The following is a 20,651-nucleotide window of genomic DNA, read 5'->3' as shown; positions in this document are numbered from 1 at the left end:
GTCTCAGGAAACCAAACAAAGGTAAATTTTCTAGGAGCCCTGCAGTCTGCAAATGGAGGGTCTCTTTCAAAGAACAGATGCAGACGGTGAGTGACATTTGGGAGATGCTGGGGGTGGCCAGCCCACCTGTTCCACTGCGCCTCAGCGGCAACACCTGTTGGCCAGGAGTCGCTGCCAACAAGGGCCAGCCCTGGCAATGCCGCACCCAGGCCTGTGCGGGCTCCACCCTGACGCTCAAACTCCCATGATGTGTGGGCCCGCCCTGGGGGATGGGCAGGCAGGTCTGTGGTGGTCTGAACGTGTGCAGGAGTCTCACCCGTGACAAGAGTCCAACCTAGCCGCGGGAGCAGGAGTGGTGAAAGCAGAGGGCGAGAAGGCAGCCTTGGGGCTGGCACAGGCACAGACCACGGGCTCAACCAGACCTGTGTTGACTCCTGGAGAGAGTATTGTTTGCCATCCGTCTGAAGCTTTATCGGCCCGGGTGGCTGGCAGGCCGCCAGCACCCTCTCACTGGGAAAAAGGTTGGTTGGCCAGGAAACTGTACGAGCAGAGAGGGGGCCCCAGCTGGGCTGCACACACACATAATAACCTTTTTATTTCTATTATTTACTTATTCATTTATTCTTTATTTTTATCTGTTGAGACAGGGTTTCTCTGTGTAGCCCTGGCTGTCCTGGAACTCACTCTGTAGACCAGGCTGGCCTGAAACTCACAAATATCCACCTGTCTCTGCCTTCTGAGTGCTGGGGTGAAAGGAGAGCACCACTACACCCAGATTGTTTCTCTACTTTGAAAGTTGGAAAATTAATGTCTCTAGCCATGGAAAATTAAGGTCTCTATCCATCCCTAAGGTCTCTTCACTCACTATACCCTGAGCAAAGCCACAGGGCTGTGAATTCGTCGGTTTCCACCAAGCACTTCTGTGTGCTCCTGAACACCGTTTTAGGTTCTGGAGCAGAGACACGGAAGTCACAATCTTCCACACACAGAGTCTCAGCCCTGAGCCTTAGTGTCAGCATCTGACATGGACCCACCTCAGTCAGTCAGGGAGGCTCCAGAGTCCTGATGGGAACAAGAGTAAAATGCTGGATTCCAAGGAATGCCCACTTCAGTAACTCCTGCCAACGCCATTGCTGTCAATGTTGACTCAGCAATGCGCCACAGATGCATGGCCTCAGGCAAAGGATTTGGCCCCAGGATTCTCGGCAGGGCAGTACTGCCTCCTAGTGGGCAGCCGGGCAACTGACTCTTCAGCGGTTTGTGAAACTGTCAACAGGCTCTGCGGCAGAGCTAGCTTTGGGGAAATGGTGCCGATGTTAACTGCCTGTCGTGCTAGGAATGACTGCCCTCCGTGGCACTGAAGCCATTGAGTAGGAAATACAAAATGTACTTTAAGGCTTGGAAAGGCTTGGACCCTAGGGGTGCATGCTGGCACACACCTGCAATTGCAGCTATCCCGTCAGGGGAGGAGCAGGTAGGCCACCCTGTTGCGTGTTCTAGTATGGGACTTATTTGCACGTTAGCTGTGAGGACCTGTGTGTGTGCTGGTGCAAACACTGGCTGTACCATCTTACAGTGCAGCACGTGTGCCCTGCCATGTCTTACTTCTGGAGCTCCAGTCCCTCCCTAGCCACAGTTAACGTCAGTCTGTGCATCTCCACTGCAGCTTCCCTGTATGGAATGCTTTGAGCATCTATGCCCTCTCATAATTCATTTTATAAACTGATTATTAAGTCCTACACACATTTCATACCTACAATTCAGTGCTGGGTCTAGAAACTCCTGGGGCTAGTGCAAGAGCTCCAAGTGAGTATGTGCTTGGCACTCAAGGCCCTGGACTGATGCCCTTTCAGTAATGTAGTGGTTTATGTTACCCTCACAAGGCCTTGGGTTCCAATTGCAAACATGACTTTAATCACAAAACAGTGAAGGATTGATATTTACAAAAAAAAAAAAAAAAAAGTCTAGACATGCAAAGTACTCTATTGAAGTCCAGCCTCATCCCCTTGGACGTTTTTTTGTAAATACCAATTCTTCACTATTTTGTCATAAAGTCATTTTTGTAGCCAGTTTAGGCCAATCTAGGATATGACACTCTTCTAAAAAATTAGTAAACTGGGGTGGGGGAGTGAATCTTATAGTGGATACCATTTACTTTGTTTCCCAAGTAGCTAGCACTAACTCCACCCGCCTCCAAGGTCAGAGTCCTTTATGAGAAAAAGCACACACAAGATTTATCTCAGCATTTCAGTTTCCTGCCCTTCTGGCTGTTGGCCACTTCTCCTGGAAACCCTGCCAGGGGTCCCCAGCAGCAGCAAGGGAACTACCGAGTGTGGAAGGCGTGGCGGCCTTTTCTATTGACTGCTAGAACCCTTGGAGTCACACACGGGCTCTAGAAAAACCACCAGGGAAAGGTCCAGGAGCAAGCAAAGAGCTGGGCATCGTGGTGGTTCACACCTGTAACCCAGCAGTGATGTTCGTACAGGGCTGTCCAGGCCAGGCCAGCATGGGCTACAGTGACCTCAGAAATACAGGGGCTGATAAACGACACCTGCTGCTCCACATCACAAATGCCTGTAATTCTAGCTCTAAGGAGTCAGGTGCCCCCTTCTGGCCTCGATGGGCACCTGCACTTACACATGAAAACACCCGTTAAGGGTATTTTAGAAAGGATGAAGTGTGTCCTGTCCCTGGCACAAAGCCAAACCACGGCCCTTTGGATTCCTGGTAGCTTCATTTGATAGCCAACTCCCCACCCCCGCTCCACAAATGATGGAATGGACAGGGGGGCTCAGGCTTGCTACCACTGGTTACATTTGCCAGGCCCCTCAAATCCATTTCAAAGAGCCAGCTAACTGTCCTTCATGTGTATTCCCCAACTGTCAATCTCTGCAACTTGGGAAGATCCTCTTAAAAACCTAACATTCTCTCCTGACCTTGAACTGATTCAAGGTGACCTTGTCCACCTCCTACACAACTAGGATTCTGTTGCCCTGACAGACAGCTTCACAAGAGCTGTTTTCAAAGTTACTCTTCAGTCTATGTGGCGTGCTAACTCCACTGTGGAGGTCCACAGTTGGGTGCTGGTCCTGTAAGATTTTATTTGCAGCTTGGTGGTGGTGGTGCAGCTAATCTCAAGAGGCCAGCCTGGTCTACAAAGGGAGTTCCAGGACAGCCAGGGCTACACAGAGAAACCGTCTCAAAAAAAAAGGAAAAAAAACAAAAACAAAAAAAAACCCAAAAGTTTTTTTTATTTGCAAGAGACTCAAGTTTAGGGCTGGCCTGGTTTCTCTTCGTACAATTAAGTGTAAAAAATGAAAATCGGCTGGGAGGGGGTGGCACACGCCCGTAATCCCAAGACTTGGGAGGCAGAGAACAACTTTCAAAAAAACACCCCCAAATCCAAGATACTTGATCATACCCACAAAACTGTTATAACCACCTGCATGTGAACGGCATGCAGCACCCATGGGGAACACTGGATCCTTTCCAGCTGGAAACATGGGTGCTGGTAAGGCACTACTCTTACGCCTAAGCCATCTCTCCAGCCCTTATACTAACAACTAAAACCGTGATGTTACTTAAGAACACAGGCACTTCTTTTCCTGACATGTGTTACTTCACAAAAAATACTTGTCCAAACTAAGATGTAGTGGAATGGCTTTGTAACCAGGGCTGCCAAGGTTCAGGACTTCTTCCTCCTGACAGTTACCACCAGAGATCCATCCAATCTGCCAGGAAGCTGCTCCAAGTTTGCAGCCAGTGTTCACCTATTACAAATGACACCATATAGAGTGACTTCATTATTTCTAGCCCATTTCATCAGAAATGCCAGCTTAGTTAAGCGCTGCTTCCAACTTCACTGCATATTCACCTTCCTGGCTTTCCCAGGAAAGCCGGACAAAAAAAGCATAAACCATTACTGTTATTAGAGACCAGCTGCTGTCAAGGACGCCAGCACGACCCAAACCAAATGTTCTGGAGACTAGGGATGTCTCTGTATGCTCCATTCTACCCAACACTGGTCATCAAAACCCCACCCAACTCAGCTCCAGTTCCTGGACATTAAAAACATCTGCAGAAGTGTTTGCTTCCTCCCACATATGTGCACCTTGTTCAGGTCTGGTAAAGAACAGGGAATCCGATCCCTTGAGATGGACAGCAAGGAGCTGTCTGTGCTAGAAATCAAGCTTCAGTCCAGTGTGAGAGCAGCCAATGCTTTTCCTTCAACTTCCTGAGTATGAATTGGTGTTTTGCTTGCACGTATGTCTGTGAGGGCATCAGATCCCCTGGAACTGGCATTACTAGTTGTAAACTGCCATGTGGGTGCCAGGAATTGAACCTGGGTCCTCTAGGAACACAGCCACTGTTAATAACCACTAAGCCATCTCTCCAGGCCCCAATTCACTCTTGGGCCTGTGCTCTTCTTCCTCCCTCCCACCAGTGTTGAGGTTCTGAGGCCCCACAACTTGTTTGTACAGCGCTGTAGATGGAGCCAGGCTCTGTACACTAGGAAAGAAATCTTACCAAGCCGTATTTCCACATAAAGAAATATGAAGTCTTAGTTTCCAAGTTGAAGGCCACATCAAAACAACCTTCTCCCCATTACATTCCTCTTGAGTTTCAGTCTTTTGGGGAGCCAATGAGAAGGCTTACTCAATGGGTGCATGGTTAAGTAGCACAGTACCTGTCTCTACCTGTGTGAATCCTGGGTTCAGCACCCAGCCTTTTAGTAAAGGTATGGGCTTAGAAGCAGGATGGCTCAGCTGCAATGGGCCTTTGCTGATATTACGTGATAAACCTAAACACTACGTACTTAGAATCCAACCAAGGAAATACTGCATGTACAAAACCCAAGTAGATTATCACCACATGGTTCAAGAGCCCCTTCTCAGGATCAAGGTCACAGTGTATCAGGTATGCAATAAACACTGTATAAGACAGGGCAAGTATTGGTGTAATAATATAAGATTCAATGTTACCGGATTGTTTAGATAAAAATATACTCCAACCCAGTTTTTTGTCAGTGTCTTTAATCATAAAAATCTTTTATGCCCCTTCCCCAAAGAAAAACCAGAAGGCAACAGTCTGGCAGTATAAAAATAGACAACTGGAAGAGATCCAACAACTAAATCCCACCTGGGATTCTGAAAAGAAAAGCATTTAGACAAGGCACTAAACCCGTGATTTGTAGAGAACTCTGATGTTTATTACCTGTAACTCTTCCATTAACAGTGCTTGGTCACTCTAGAAAACCTGGTACCTAAATGGTACACCAAGGTCACCTACATCACACTTAAGTATGTACATTGGAGGTAACCCACAATGAAGTGAGAAACCCACAACTCCCAATTCTCACTAAGGACTAATAATAACCTCTAGTGACCTATAGCCATAACTCAGTATTACACTGAGTGTGATCAAGATTGGCTACCGTGACCTATTACAGAACTTACAGGAGCATTTCCAAATAGCCACAATGTAAATGTCAGTTCAGTGATCTAATTAATGACCTATAATAACCAGTTAGGCTAATGCCAATGACTACTCATTCTACCATGAAGGACAAAGGGTCCAATTTCCTAACATGTTAACAGAAGTCTGAATTTAAAAGTATCTTCTCTGAACATGGACACTTCTTTCAAAGGCTCATATTGGAACTTTCTGGACACAATTCTCTCTTACTAAGATTTATTGTTGAAAGCTAACAGTTTTTTGTTTTTTTTTTTTTTTTGAGAAAGGACTTAGAGATAAAAACAAAGTCAGTACAGTAAATCCAAAAACTATCTCAGAAGAGCATATTTAAGAGAACTTAAGCCACAAGACTGTTGCATTATGATTTAATCTAATTGCACACACACAAAAAAAATCTGAAACCACAACTCCTCCAGATTTCTAAGAGAAAGGGTATGCATGCCTCCATATTCAACTGTGCATCGTTACATTAACCATATGGTGGATTTTACATCATGATGGATCAGTTTGGAATCCCATGCAAGACCTCAAGTTATAAAATGAAATCCACATTTTAAACTTTGTTGAATGTTTTCATGCTGAAGATCAAAGCCACTTTTTACGGGCAACTTAAAGAGTTACAACACACCACACTGGTGCTATTTTAAAATGTCAAGTCAGTGTCATGATCCTGAACTGGCTCCAACTCCTAAAGAATGTCTAACTCTTAGGTAACAACCAAAGGGGTAAAAATTTTATTCACTAATCCAGTGCCTGTCAGTTAAGTTTCTTACAAAGAAAAAACTGGGTGACCAAACTGCTTTCCCAGGGATAAGAACAATGTTAACAGTGGGCTCAACTGACCACTACACAGTTACGCTAGTATTTTATTAATCCAAAAGCACTTACAAGAAAATATAAGTATGGCTTCCAATAGGAATGTTATACTTGGACTTGAGACCAAGCTCACAGATCTGAGTGTGCAAGGAAAAACAGGCTTTCAAGTTAAACAACAATTTGTAACCAAAACTTTAATCCCAAGGATTCTCACAAACATTACAAATGACAGCATGAAAAAGATATCTTGCACAGTAACTCAAAAGTTCAGCTCTACAATGTACCCTTAAACTGATAGGACACTGCTAACTTAAAGCCTTCCATTTCAAATAAAATGTTACAAACAGCTTTTTGTCCAATCGGTGAGGAACCTCTCTGCAAGCCTTCGGAGTGCAGTTCCCACCCTTTACCTGTTGGCTTGTGTTCACAGCAGCTTTTAAAGACTGCTTATCATTCCCCCACAGCTCCACACGTATCCCAGCTACTAGAGAAACTACAGCCTTTTTCATTTCTGCCAACTCTTTCTATATCATTAGCACATCACACTTTAACTGGGCAGGATCTAGGTTTATTTCAGTCTATGAAAAACTAAAGTTCAAAGCAAATTCAATCTTGCTTAAGGGAACATTGTAAAGTAACACTTCTTGATATTACATGCCTCCTAGGATCCATTTGGAACCATAGAGAATTACATCGTTGTGTGTCACTGTTCCAAGAGACAAAACAAATTTGAACAGCTAAAACATCTTAAAAATGCACCAAGCTTATGAAGTCTCAAACAAACTTGAATTTCCTGTACATACTCCTGTCAAATGAAGTTCTTTCCTGTACATCACTTCTTTTGCAAACTGGTCTTCTATTTCCTTTCATTTGACCTAGATCGGCTAAAAAAATAGAAATGCAAAATTTTAAACATTAATATCTTGTTAGTTCATAGTACAAAAAAGATTATATATGCATATCTTCAATAGCCATCAGTGAACTTACCTACGAGACCTAGAGAAGGATCGAGACGGCTTGTGATTTCTCTCGCGAGACAGAGACCTTTCTCTTCTCCTATCTCTAGAAAGTGACCTAAAGCCAACAGAAAGCACATTAGCCAATGATGTTAGACACTTGCCTTATAAAAGAAAGGTCGGCTCTTTCTAACTTAACATGGACTGTATAAGCTACCCAAACACTGCTGTTATTAAAAAGTCACCTAAATCTCATTAAACAAGTACTTTGGGAAACAACTCAGAGGTATGAGAAGCTGCCATTTCTGAGAACGAACGGGGTACGACATTTACCTGCTCCGGCTTCGAGAGAAGCTTCTCCTTCTTGGAGATCTAAAAGCAGAAACAGCAAAATTAGGCTAATTGTCAATTAGTATATATGGCGTGAGGCATTTCCCAACTTTTCAATCTCACTGTTGGGCCCAGTGAATGTGCCGAAGAACTGGCACTCATCGTCCAAAAATAAAAAAAGAAAAGAAAAAAAAGGCATAGAAGGATTAAGGAACAAAAAGCAAGTGAAAGCAGGTATTCCAACCATGGATTTAACAAAGAATGCTTCACAGCAGATCTGTCCAATGCAAAACTTCATGTCAAACTAACTCACTACCCAAACACCACACCAAATGTAGTCCCACAAGTAGTTCCAAAAATAGTACCGTAAACCAGTATTTGGAACCCATGCAAACCTTTAAGTCCATAACAAGACTTAGGTACCAGGTGGATAGTGTCATTTTTGTGAAAACGCGGTAGGTGTAACATCGATGCCATTTAGTGCTACATTAGAACTGCATTTGTGACGTCACATTTAAGAGTGTGTTTAGGCTCATCAAAATTACCATAGCTTGGCCCACACTTCACCCCCAAAATTTTTAAATTTTGAAAACTGTTAGTAAAACCATTTAAAGGTGATAGGATTTAACAAATTTTTTGCTAGGAAGAAAAGCTAAAATCTGTTAGAGATATTAAAATTTTAGTTTGGCATCTCACACATGCACATAAGTTCACTTGAAGGTCTAGTCACATTATGAGTTCCCTATCACCCTTAAAAGTTGTTTCAAGCAATATATTGTACGTTACCATTCAATTATGCACAGCCAGCCTTTGATCCAGAAAAAAGAATTACTTTAAGCCGCTTACTCCTTATTTTTAACCAGCAGTAAACTGTATAAGCAGGAAAAACTTACTAGTTTTGGGTTTCAACAAGCTAGAAATGGTGAGGTGAGGCTGCCGGACTGACGGCCAGGAAGAATTTGCTGAAAAGGTTTTGCCAGATGTTGCGTTGGATTTAGTTGGTTGGCGAAGGGGGTGTTGTGGATTTTTCCTGCTTTTTTGTTAGCCGAAGGCTGCTGCTGTAGTTGTTGTGAAGACATTTGGTAAATAAACAGCTGAGCTGATTGGCCAGGAATGTGTGGGCGGTCGAGGTGGCTGCTGCCGATTTGGTTAAGGTTGGAGAGAAGGCTGAGAGAAAACAGCATGCTCGGGAACCAAAGGGCGGTGCAACCTGACGACTGGCCAGCCTGGGTCATGTGAAACGACACCAGCCAAGCTGAATGGGGCGCGCTGGTCACATGACGCTGAAAGGGCTAGTTGACTGGCTAATGCAGATTCAGAGGGTGGTGAGAAGAGACATGATGGTGACTCTGTAACGGGGTTCATTTTTATTAATAGATGGACCAAAAAGCACAAAAAAAATGAAAAACAAGCCATCAGTACAACCATCTATTAGCTAACAAATACTCTTTATTATGATGGGCAACAGTGTGTTGTTTTTCAAAACAGCAAAAGGGGCAAGATTTTGCACTCCTATCTCCTAGGACCTCACTCACCTGTGAGAGGTAAATTCAGTCCTACAGAAACTATTTTGGAGGCTTGATTTGAGGAGATGAGGAGTTTGCATCCAGGCAATACTGCCTGGTCCAAGAATGATGCCATTTCAATCATTAAAAAAAAAAACTGAATTCTCTCCTATTGGGGATTCAAGAACGGATGACTGGGAATACTTTTTAGCCCCCTTTATTGGTTAGTGACTTAAGTTTGTTTCAGAAAGATTTCTACTTTACCAGTTGTAACATTAAAACAGCTGCCTGTTTTGATAAATATTACAATTGTGCTAGTAGAAAACACATTTGTGAAGAGCTAGTTGAATGTAATGTTGATCAATATGGAGTCAAGAAATGGAAAAAGGCCTAAATTGAAGTAAAGGGAAGACTTGGAAAAAGATGCAACTAGAAGATGAACTAGAAGACAGATCCAAGATAGAAGTTACTAACTACCAACATGAATATACACCTACAGACAAAAGCCAACACTCAGCACAACTCACATACCCCAAGCTACACCCAGCAATTGTTTCGTAGAAACCTCGATGTTCACATAAGTTAACACCCACCAACACACTTAGGCAGAAATACCTGCTCCTACTAGCTACTCCATCACACCACCACTGCCTCTCTAAAACGTGCTCTCTCAAGTACCTTCGCCGGGGTGGAGGACTCCTCCTACGGTAATCATCTCGAGGGCGACGGCCCCAGGAGGGAGGTGGGCCACGATTCCGACTTCTTTTTTCACCATTCGAAAGTTCCACTCTTACACGGCAGCCACATAGTGTTCTAAGGAGAGAAAGGTCACTAATCACAAAATTGCTCAAAGCAGGCAGTGGTCTGGGGAGTCCATCTTGATCACTCCCCATTTCACCCAAACTACTTAAGTCAAATGGAACCTAATTTGACACTTTCATGAGTTCCCTGGCCCTGTTTGGTCTAAGTTCTTAAATTTTCTAAAAAATAATTTACCAAATGGAATTTTTTAAAAGCAAGAAAACAATTTTATTACTTATGAATTAGTCTGGCTGGGTATGTAGGCATCTATAGACATCTCTAATTCCAGCACCAGGGAGGTGGATCTCTGTGAGCCTAGATTACAAAATGAGACCTTGTCTTAAATTACAAATCTTTTAAAAATATAAGCTATGGAACCCTGTTTCACAAAAAATAAGGGCCTGCACCACCCATATGCCTGGTGCCCAAGGAGGTCAGCAGACATCAGATACACAGAAACTGGAGTTACAAATGGTTACGAACCATCACATGGCTGCTGGAAACTGAGCCCAGGTCCTCTGCTCCTAATCACTGGAGCATCTCTACCTACAGTCCCTGAACCACTCTTGATTGAGCTCAGTTAATAACTGTTAGCTGTAACTGTTTGTGTATTTCTCGTGTATTCCTACTGTGACTTGTTCCCTTGATTTTTCATTTTCCTATATAGTAGCCCAAAGGCTTTAAGACAAGCTACAATTATTTTGGCTGCTTCATATTACCCCCTCTATTATTACAACAACTGACATACAAGAAATTCCACCTAATAACAGAAAAAAGCCAAATACCGTTGAATATCTTTCCCTTCATCTGTCCAGAGCCATCACAATGAAGTAAGCCAGCATGACCCTACCAAACTCTCACTGTACTTGTAGGAACAAATAATCGATAACTTCAGAGCTGCTGTGAGTCCCTTCCTTTTTCACAGAAGGCCCTGGGCCTATCAAGACAGAAAAGTATCCTTGCCTTCACTTGCTATGTAAAGCAAGGCGAGCTTTGAGCTCTTGTCTAACTGCCAAGTGCTGGGATTTCTTTTGGGTATAAGCCACATCTGGCTCAAAGCAGGAATGTTGGGCACAACTGTTTGGACAGCCAGCTAGCAGAGCTGCAATTACCAGCATATAGCTGCATCTAAAACACAAAACAGCCACATGTCCTACGAACTGAAACACTAAAAACCAGGTTAACTGATTGTCATTAACATTACCTTCCATCGAGCTCTCGGACAGCATCAGCGGCATCTCGGGGATCCTCAAATTCAACGAATGCAAAGCCAGGAGGGTTTCGAGCAACCCACACACTTCGGAGTGGTCCATAATAGCCAAAAGCTCGTTCTAATTCAGTCTTGTTCCCATTGTTTCCAAGATTACCTACATACACCTTACAATCTAATGGACAGGAATCACGATGCATTTCTGTAACAACAGAAAAATACCAATAATATTAATTTATCCAAGCAATGTAGTTAAAAACAAATCCTAGGTAATTTAAAAAGAGCCTCGAAGTATAGATTAGTGATATTTTGTCTAGCATGTTTAAGCTTCTGGATTCAAGCCTAGCACACATAACCTCTACTTTAAAAAAAAGGGGGGGGGCGCGCTGGGGCAGCTTACATATAAATCCCAGACCAATCCATGTGTGGCGACATGCTTTTAATCCCAGTACTCAAGCAGAGTGTAGTGTAGGTGGATCTAAGCTTGAGGTTAACCTGGTCTACACATGGAGGGTCAAGCCAGACAGGGCTACATAATAAATATATTCTAGTCCTAGGAAGGAAGGTGGATCTGAATCAGATATTAGCCTTTTTTTTTAAGGCCACCCTGGAACTGAGAAAACACTGAAGGATCAATTAACACAATATGGACTGTGAATTAGGAACTAACAACTGTTAATTCTACAACTGTTAGTTTTTAAAGACAGGGTATCTATCTCTCTCAAGTAACACAGGCTGGCCTTGAACTCCTGTGCCAGACTCCATCAGCCCTGCATATAATACACAGAATGAATGAGGGAGGCCTGATTAACTTCAATAGAGTGTGGGGTGACAGTGCTCACAGATGGAGCTAGGCATTCAAGATCAGCTTCCACTGACACAGGAAACCATCTTAAACCATTAAAAAAAATGGTGTCTGTCTTTAGTCAGGCGATCTGTGAGTTTGAGGCCAAGCCTCCTCTACACAGAGTCCCAGGACAGTAAGGACTAGAGAGAGAAACCTTGTCTCAAAAAATTAAACAAAATCCACACATGTCAGATTTCAGTCTCTCCCCTCTAAAGCTAGGCAACCATCTAGGCCATTTTCCATTGTTTCCTCTCGTCATCACACAATAGTTAACCAGGAAGAAATTACAGCAGAAAATAGAAAGATGGACATACCTCATTATTCAACCACAGTCATTCCATTAAGTTTAGATAAATAAACTACCACATTTGGACAAGACAACTTACTAAGTTGAGCTACAGGACACTGTGGGAAAACTCCTGCAAAATCATCTTTCTGACCTTCACTGAGGTACATATACACTATCCCCAAACACAAAATAAACAGGGTTTCTCTGTGTAACAGCCCTTGCTGCCCTGGAACTGGCTTTGTAGACCATGCTGGCCTCCAACTCACAGAGATCCAACTGTCTCTGCTTCCCTGTGCTGTCCAGCACTAAAATGTTTTCTAATTTTATTTTTTTAAAAGATTTACTTACGCCGGGCGGTGGTGGCGCACGCCCTTAATCCCAGCACTTGGGAGGCAGAGCCAGGTGGATCTCTGCGAGTTCGAGGCCAGCCTGGGCTACCAAGTGAGTTCCAGGAAAAGGCGCAAAGCTACACAGAGAAACCCTGTCTGGGGGGGGGGGGGAGATTTACTTACTTATTTGTGCTTACAGAGTTCTGCCAGCATATATGCCTGCATGCCAGAAGAGGGCACTAGATCTCATTATAGATGGTTGTGAGCCACCATGTGGATGCTGGGAATTAAACTCAGGACCTCTGAAAGAGCAGCCAGTGCTCTTAACCTCTGAGCCATCTCTCCAGCCCTAAAATATTTTTTAAAAGGCTTCCTTTACATGGGACTTGTAATCCTAGTCTTAAAAGGTAGTCATTAAGATCACCAGCAGTTTTGAGGTTAGGCAGGACTACAGCTGAAGATCCGGTCACAACCAAAAGCTTCCAAGATACATTGCCACAAAACTTCCTTTACTACCAGAACAATACTAGTATCACCTCAAAAGATGCTGGCCTGGAACTCAGAAATCTGCTTGTCTGTCTCCCGAGTGCTGGGATTAAAGACGTATACCACCACGCTTGACTTTTAAATTTTTTAAAGGGCTGGCCTTGAACTCAAGAGGATTTAAAGGTGTGTACCACCACACCTGGCTGCATGTGGTTCCCACCCCGCCCCCAAACATATTCGAAAGTCTGGACATAGTTCAGTGGTAGGGAGCTTGCCTAGAACGCACCTAAAACTTAATTCCTAGCACTCCACACACAGCCTATACAGCTCACTGCTGCACTCGTCACAATAGTGAAAGTTGTGCCAATCTAAAGTTACCCGAGAGAGACATGCAAAATATAATACAGCAGTCAGAAATACTGACAAATACTACAAGTGTAAAAATCTTGAAAATATTCTAAAACCGGAAAAGGACATTACAATTCTCAGAATATGAAACACCCAAAGTGGAAAACCCAGATTAGTGAGTGACTGACTGCCAGGAAGCTAATTGTTGGAACTGAAAAATAATATTTATAGTTTAAGTGCATCAAGACATTTAAGTGTTGAAAGACAAGTGTAGTTTGAGCTCATGCACGTCCAACAATAAGGCTGAAGAAAATCCCAAGGAGAGACTGGGAGAATTCCAGGACAGTCGGGGCCACATAAAAAAGAAAACCAGGAGCTGAAGCATACAGAGCCTGGGCTGCATGAGACCCTGTCTCAAAAAAAAAAAAAAGAAAAAAGAAAAAGCAAAACTATCGGGGCGGTGGTGGTGCAAGCCATTAATCCCAGCACTCAGGAGGCAGAGGCAAAGGGTTTGAGTTCCAGGACAGCTAGGGCTACAGAGAATTGTCTCCGGGAAAAAACAAAACATACAAGCAAAACATCTTGGAACCAGACAAAGATACCACAACGTCGTGAATGTTTTAAAAACTACCACAGCCAGGCACGCATACCTGTGACTCACTAGGCCAGAGGAATGAGTTATGAGGTCAGACTGGTAAAGAGACCCATCTTTATAGAAAAAAAGAGAAGCCACGTTCAAAAATAAATCTTGAGGTCTGTGAGGTTAACATACCTGCCGGGTGCTTGCTTATTAGCACACACAATGCCCCAAGCTCAATCCCCAGCATATCCCCAAAATTTTGTCTTAAAAAAAAAAAAAAAGACACTGATTATACAAGAATGTACAGCAAACCTTAGGACACACTTTCAGTAAGCCTTCAATTTCACTTCCGAAATTAATTCATTTCCAATGTCTCCCCTATAAAGCCGACGATTATCTAACTAAAAATTCCAGTCCAGGCACATCCTATTTTGTCGTGACCCCACCCTGCGCCCAAGACTCAGTTTAGAGGCCAAGCCATTCTGCGAAAATTAAGAAAGGTTTTCACACCTGTTAACAGCCAAAGCAGGTCAAAGAACAAAAGCCAACTCAACTTGAACCGGGACTTACATTAGGGAAGAAATAAAATCTAATTACATCCAAGTTTTAAAGCAAAAACTAAATCATCATTAAGTAAATGAGACTGTACAGGGCTTCAGTACCTAGAGGCTTGGTCTTGATTGGTGACTTAGAAAATTAAAAAAAAAATCTTAGACCCTATCCCAAGAAAACCAGGAGCAAAAAAGGCGCCATCAGGTTCAAGGCCGCGACATGCGGAATGTGGCCAGAGACCCCTCGCCTCCGGACCCCCGTCCGGAGTAACCGCTCTCCTCGGCTCCCCGCAATGGAAATAAGAAAACTGCGGGATTCAAAGGCCTGGAAGCACCTCCGACCCGGCCGGTGTCCCCGCCGCCGCCGCCGCCGCCGCCGCCCGGGACCGAACGTCACAAAATGGCGGCGGCGCCCCTTTGTCTCAACCTGGCGCCGCCATTGCGCCCGGCCCCACCTCGACTCCGTGAAACTCCACTTCCCCTTCCTCCGGCCGCCGGCCTCTTACCGAGATCCTGGGTTCAAACAGCCGAAGCTCAAATCCCAACACTCCGACAGGCCCACCCGCGCCCTTCGGGATCTGCTTCCGCAGATACGATCCGTCCCCTGGCGTCCACGAAATGGCGGACCACCACCTTCCCCTCGACCCTATTTATAGCTCCCGTTTGTGACACGTGACCGGGCCCCCTCGCCCAATCAGAGGCGGCGGAGGCCGTGACGTAAGGCGGCGAGAAACCGCGGTTACTGGGGGCGCGCGCCGGCCGTTCCGTCAGGTGGGCGGGGACGCGCGGTGGCGCGGGCTCGTCGCCGCCGCGCGTGCCCGCCGGTCCCGGAGGTGCGGCGCTCGGCCTCGGCCATCACCCCCTTCCCACCCCCCAACTCTACCCGAGACCCTTTCTTCCTCACTTCCGCCTAGGCTGCGGCTGGATTAAAAACAGCCTGGACAGCGCCGCCATTATTCCCGAGCGACGGCGTTTGCAGCTTGCAGGCTCCCGGGTCAGAGTCAAGTGTGCATGCTTGGCCCCTCCTTGTTGATGCATTGACTAGGGAGCCTTGAGAGTCGTTCTCAAGGTCACCGAGCGACCTAACTGGTACCCCACGGTGGCCGCTCCCGGCCCCTACACAGGCACCAGTCTGCAAAGTTTGCCCAAGTCTTGTTTTCCCGCCTCGCCCAAACCGCGCGCGGCAAATGAGACTTGGTGAGGCCGTCTGGAAGGAGGGGGGCGGGGAGAGAAACGGTCACCAGGATCACTTTCACACGTGCAAAGGAAAGATGATGGTATGGGGTGACTTTAAGCTCTGAGCACGCTGCTCCCGCCATGCTGAGGCCAGCAGGGGCACCTGCACCCTTGGTAACAGCTTTGTTTGCTCTGGCGGGCAGGCCCCCTGCATCTCCCTGGGCCTCTGCACACAGCCCCAAGACTAGCGACTGAATTATGATCAATCACCTTCCTTGACCAGCCACAGAGTGTCTCCAGTCCCCAAACGGATCCTCGGCCTAGCTCCGCTCAGGAATAGTCTGGTTTATTGCAGAAATTTATTCTGTTATTTCTGCTTCCCCGAAAAATAAAAATATTAACCAGTTTTCCAGACACATAGCTCTCCCCTTCAGTTCCCCCGCTGGTAAAGAGATGGAGTCATATACACCACAAGGAAGGCGGTGCGGTGCTGCGGTGCTGTGCGGGATACAAGTTGTTAAACCTGTTTGTGTTGTGACCTTTAGCTGTAGAGCTACAAGAGGGATTCTTTTTATCTCATTTCCTTCTGGATTTTTTTCTTCTTCATGAGTTAGACTGGGGTACTGGGGCTGGTTTGTCCCCTTTCTGTTTTCTTTCCTCCCTCCCCCATGCCTGTAATCTTAGGACTTGGGCCCAAGGAAGCAGGAGTTCGAGGTTATTTTCATACATTTAATGAGTTCTAAGCTAGAACGAGCTTCTCGAGATTCTATCTGAAAAGAATAAAAACCTGATGTAACCCCATGACTTGTCATAGTCTCCGCTCTAAAACATTTTTATTTATAAACCAAGCGAGGTAGGTAATGGCCACCTCTAATGCAGCCCCAGCTCCCAACAGACTAGCTTTTTTCGTTGTTGTTGTTTTTAACCATCTGCGACAATCTCCCTGGTCCAAATATTGGTGGTGGTGGTGGTGTTTTGGCGGGGTTTTTTTGTTTTTGTTTTTGTTTTTTGGTATTTTGAGAGTTTTCCCGTGCTATCCTGGAACTCACTGTGTGGATCAGTCTGGCCTCAAACCTGGAGATCCACCTGCCTCTCAAGTGCTGGGATTAAAGGTGTGCACCACCATGCCCAGCAAGCATGTATTGTCCTCTTGTGTCTGAGACAGGTCTCTCTGAAGCGCACCCTGGCCTAGCACTCACTCTATCCAAGGTGTCAAATGGGTTGAAACTGCCCCATGACTTCGTTTACAAATGTGTTGGATTGCATTCATAGCTGTCCTAGACCCATGCAGACTTTGGAATGCAGGTTTGACACTCCTGACTATAGTCCAGGATCAAGTTCAAGGCAAAACTGTGCTTCCTCAGCTTCCCCGCAGAGATTCTGGGCAGGAGCCAGCTCAGCTCCACCTTGACCCTATCTCATCCACTCCTAAAAAAAAGCCAGTGCTGGGGATGTCATTCAGTAGCAGGGGCTTGACGCTAGCATGTGCAGGGTACTGGATTCTATTTCCAGCATTGTCAAAAATAAGATAAGCCCCAAGAATGATGGCCAGGCGCTAATTTTTTTTTCTTTTTTTTTTGGTTTTCCGAGACAGGGTTTCTCTGTGTAGTTTTGCGCCTTTCCTGGAACTCGCTTTGGAGACCAGGCTGGCCTCAAACTCACAGAGATCCGCCTGCCTCTGCCTCCCAAGTGCTGGGACTAAAGGCGTCAGGCGCTAATTATTATACACAGATTTAATTTAATTTTTTTTTTCAAGACAGGGTTTCTCTGTGTAGCCCTGGCTATCATGGAACTTGCCCTGTAGACCAGAATGGCCTCCAACTCAGGGATTCACCTGCCTTTTCCTCCCAAACTCGGAAATTAAAGTCACGTGCCACCATACCCAACAAGATTTAAGTTTTGTTTTGTTTGTTTTTTCGAGACCGATTCTCTGTTTAGCTTTGCAGCCTGTCCTGGGACTCACTCTGTAGCCCAGGCTGGCCTCAAACTCACAGAGATCCGCCTGGCTCTGCCTCCCATGTGCTAGGATTAAAGGTGTGCGCCACCACCGCCCGCTAAGATTTAATATTTTAAAATTGTGATTGACTTCAAGTTTCAGTAAAGCAAAACCTAATAGTTCACTTTATGAACCATACTACTGCTTCCTTGGCTACTTGATTCAATCAGAGTATCTATCCTGAGGGTTAGCTCTAGAAGGGATTATTTACAAAAGTGTAGGGCTGAGTTAAGGGAACTAAGGACCAGCAGGGCACTCCCAGAGACAGCTCTGGGCCCTCTGGCACAAAGATGGCAGCAGGGCTACCCAGACAAACCAGAAGAGGAACTAACTGGCAGCCTGAGTTTCTGAGTAGAGGAACCAGACCGCATTCTCTCTGCAGTGCTCACACCCAAACAAGGCCCAGGGCTCTCCCCATGAACTCCGTGCCTAGCTCTTCCCAGTCCCATCTCTCCATGGTGGCTTCCTCTCACTACACCGTAGAAGCCTGAGGGCTTGAGAGCTGGGTGATGCAATCAAGCCTAAAGTCAGCCTCCCAGGACAAAAAACACGGCGGAGCAGACTGGGGAATTGATCCAGGGCTGTACTGTCTTATGCAATAGCCATTAAGGACCTGTAGCTGATAGCTGTTTGGTTTCCATTGAGATGTGCTGTCAATGGAAAGAGAAGAAGGGGGGCGGGGGAGGGGGGGGAGAGAGAGAGAGAGAGAGAGAGAGAGAGAGAGAGAGAGAGAGAGAGAGAGAAAGAATTGGATTTTTGAAGGCAGGAAGAATAAAAAGAGAATGCAAGATGTCTTAATAGTTATATTGACTCCTCATTTGAGTAAAAGGATTTTGGGGAGGATGTTTTGTTTTTACTGTTGTGGTTTGGGGGGGTTTCAATTTAATTTTACTTATTTATTTTTTTCCCCCTGAACAGGGTTTCACTATGTAGCTCAGGCTGTCTTAGAACTCACTGTGTAGACCAGGCTGACCTCAAAGGCACAGAGATCCACCTGCCTCTGCCTCCGAGTACTGGGATTAAAAGGTGTGTGCCACTATGCCTGGGTTTGGTTTGGTTTTATTTCTTGTTTTTGGAAATAGCCTGTCTGGGCTACGTGACACCCAGCTTCCGGGTCTTTCTTTGTCCTCTCCATGAGTTCTCCACGGAGTGGGTTCACGGAGCAGGAGAGCCTATGCCGAGAACATGGATTCACCCCCTCCCTAGCTTCCAAGGTATCTTGACATCCTCCTGAGGATCTTTCCACACCAGCGGTAGCGGATAGCGGTCAGCCCAGCGACAGAGGCTCTCCCATGACCCTCTGACACTCCACATGGACAGCAGAAGCCTGAACAACAGCTCCCAGCCAGCCAGCCACCAGCTTGCAATTTCCTGCGTTTGTTGGGACTGGTTTGTTGTTTTAATGAATTTGCTTTTTGTGTGTGGATGTTTTGCTTATATATCTGTGCAACACACACGTGCTTGACGCCTGTTGAAGCCAGAAGAAGGTACAGGAGCTCCTGGAAGTTACAGCTAGCTGTGAGCTGCCCTCTGGGTGCTGGAAATTGAACTCAGGACCTCTGGAAGAGCAGCCAGTGCTCTTAACCACTGAGCCATCTCTCCAGCCCCTGATCTTTTTTTTTTTTTTTTTTCTTCCATATCTTTGCGGGAGGATTTAGATGAGGTCCTGCTGCACAGCCAGGCTGGCTAGAACTTGAAACAACCCTCTTGCCTCCGCCCAGAAAGGCCAAGGTTACAGACGTGAACTACCACACACAGCTCAGTCTTTTTCTTTCTTTTTTTTTTTTTTTCAGCATTGAAGTTTTTATTCTTGTGAATCATTAAAAATGGGCATCTATACCAGTGTCAAACGAGGGTGGGAGAGGAAGGCAGGGTAGACAAGGAGAAGGAATTCCCGTCTATTGGTAATAAAGCTCCAGGTTCATCCCATCATGGATTTCATAATCTCCCAGAGACACGTGGTCCTTAAAAATCGTGTACCACTTTTTAAGAATGATCTTATTCCAATGGGTGCCAGTTCGGGCAGCTATCAGTTTCTTCAAGTCCCCGATGGTGTCATCAGTGTTGCACTTGACGGGACTTTCTTTCCTAGACGGTCGTTGCAAACCACCTCAGTCATTGTGGCTGGAGCTCTAATCCCTTCGAACTTACCGACGACCACACAACTTCTAGCTAGAACGCGAGCCCTGGACCCATTTAAGGCTAGAAACAGGAAGTGGAAGTGACATAACGGAAACACCCGCCCTTAGGTGCTTCCAGGTTCCAGGCTAGCCAGTCTTTTTCGTTTGTATTTTTTAAATCACTTTTTAATTTCCAATCTTTATTTTATGTGTATAGGTGTTTTGCCTACATTTACGGCTGTGCACCACGTGTGGGCCTGGTGCCTGCTGAGGCCAGGAGTCATCAGATGCCCTGGAACTGGAGTTACAGAAAGCTGTGAACCACCACCTGGGTACTTGGAACTGAACCCAGGTCCTCTATAAAAGCAGCCAGTGCTCTTAACCACTGAGCCATCTTTCCGGCCCTTTCTTTGTATTTGTGTGTGTGTGTGTGTGTGTGTGTGTAAAAGTTGAAATTTATTAAAATACTTAAGTGTGGATTAGGAATTGGTGAGAAAGAAGTGATCAGGTGAAAAAAACATATACAGTCAAGAGCGTGGTGAGAGTTTCTCAGCTAAGATTCAGTCTTATTAAAAAAATATATTCTTTTCGGCCGGGCGGTAGTGGCGCACACCTTTAATCCCAGCATTCGGGAGGCAGAGCCAGGTGGATCTCTGTGAGTTCGAGGCCAGCCTGGGCTACCAAGTGAGTCCCAGGAAAGGCGCAAAGCTACACAGAGAAACCCTAAAAAAATATTTTCTTTTCACTGGGAGGTAGGTGATTGCACACACTTTTGATCCTAACACCTGGGAGGCAGAGACAGGCAGATGTCTGAGTTTAAAGCCAGCCTGGGCTAC

At 45.4% G+C, this 20,651-nt stretch overlaps 1 protein-coding gene and 1 pseudogene across 3 annotated transcripts; both read right to left on the bottom strand.

Annotated features, from left to right (window-relative positions):
- Positions 1-5,824: 5,824 nt before the first annotated feature.
- Positions 5,825-15,203, bottom strand: Srsf3 (serine and arginine rich splicing factor 3). Of its 3 annotated transcripts, XM_059281763.1 has the most exons (6): positions 15,030-15,203; positions 11,088-11,295; positions 9,761-9,895; positions 7,581-7,619; positions 7,279-7,365; positions 5,825-7,175 (listed from the first exon to the last, which is right to left on the bottom strand). In XM_059281763.1, exons 2-6 carry the CDS (start codon positions 11,291-11,293, stop codon positions 7,148-7,150), a joined length of 495 nt encoding a protein of 164 aa, XP_059137746.1. In that variant the 5' UTR covers positions 11,294-11,295; positions 15,030-15,203; the 3' UTR covers positions 5,825-7,147. The 3 variants fall into 3 exon arrangements, 1 of the variants encoding a protein (XP_059137746.1); XR_009383481.1 differs by lacking the exons at positions 5,825-7,175; positions 11,088-11,295; positions 15,030-15,203 and adding an exon at positions 8,471-8,926 and having other exon boundaries at positions 7,290-7,365; positions 9,761-9,871; XR_009383480.1 differs by lacking the exons at positions 5,825-7,175; positions 11,088-11,295; positions 15,030-15,203 and having other exon boundaries at positions 7,290-7,365; positions 8,471-9,877.
- Positions 15,204-19,478: 4,275 nt separating this feature from the next.
- Positions 19,479-19,814, bottom strand: LOC131926761 (ubiquitin-like protein 5; annotated as a pseudogene).
- Positions 19,815-20,651: the final 837 nt, after the last annotated feature.

Source organism: Peromyscus eremicus, chromosome 16_21 (genome assembly GCF_949786415.1).
Source record: "Peromyscus eremicus chromosome 16_21, PerEre_H2_v1, whole genome shotgun sequence".
Lineage (NCBI taxonomy): Eukaryota > Metazoa > Chordata > Mammalia > Rodentia > Cricetidae > Peromyscus > Peromyscus eremicus.
Note: the sequence above shows the minus strand (reverse complement) of the source record. Positions and strands in the feature narration are given on the sequence as shown.

Coding starts and splice junctions, on each gene's coding strand:
- Srsf3 (XM_059281763.1), bottom strand. CDS start 11,293: ATGCATCGTGATTCCTGTCCATTAGATTGTAAGGTGTATGTAGGTAAT. Junction 7,620..9,760: donor AGTCCTCCACCCCGGCGAAG/GTACTTGAGAGA, acceptor TTCTGCTTTTAG/ATCTCCAAGAAGGAGAAGCT. Junction 7,366..7,580: donor TTCTCTCGAAGCCGGAGCAG/GTAAATGTCGTA, acceptor TGTTGGCTTTAG/GTCACTTTCTAGAGATAGGA.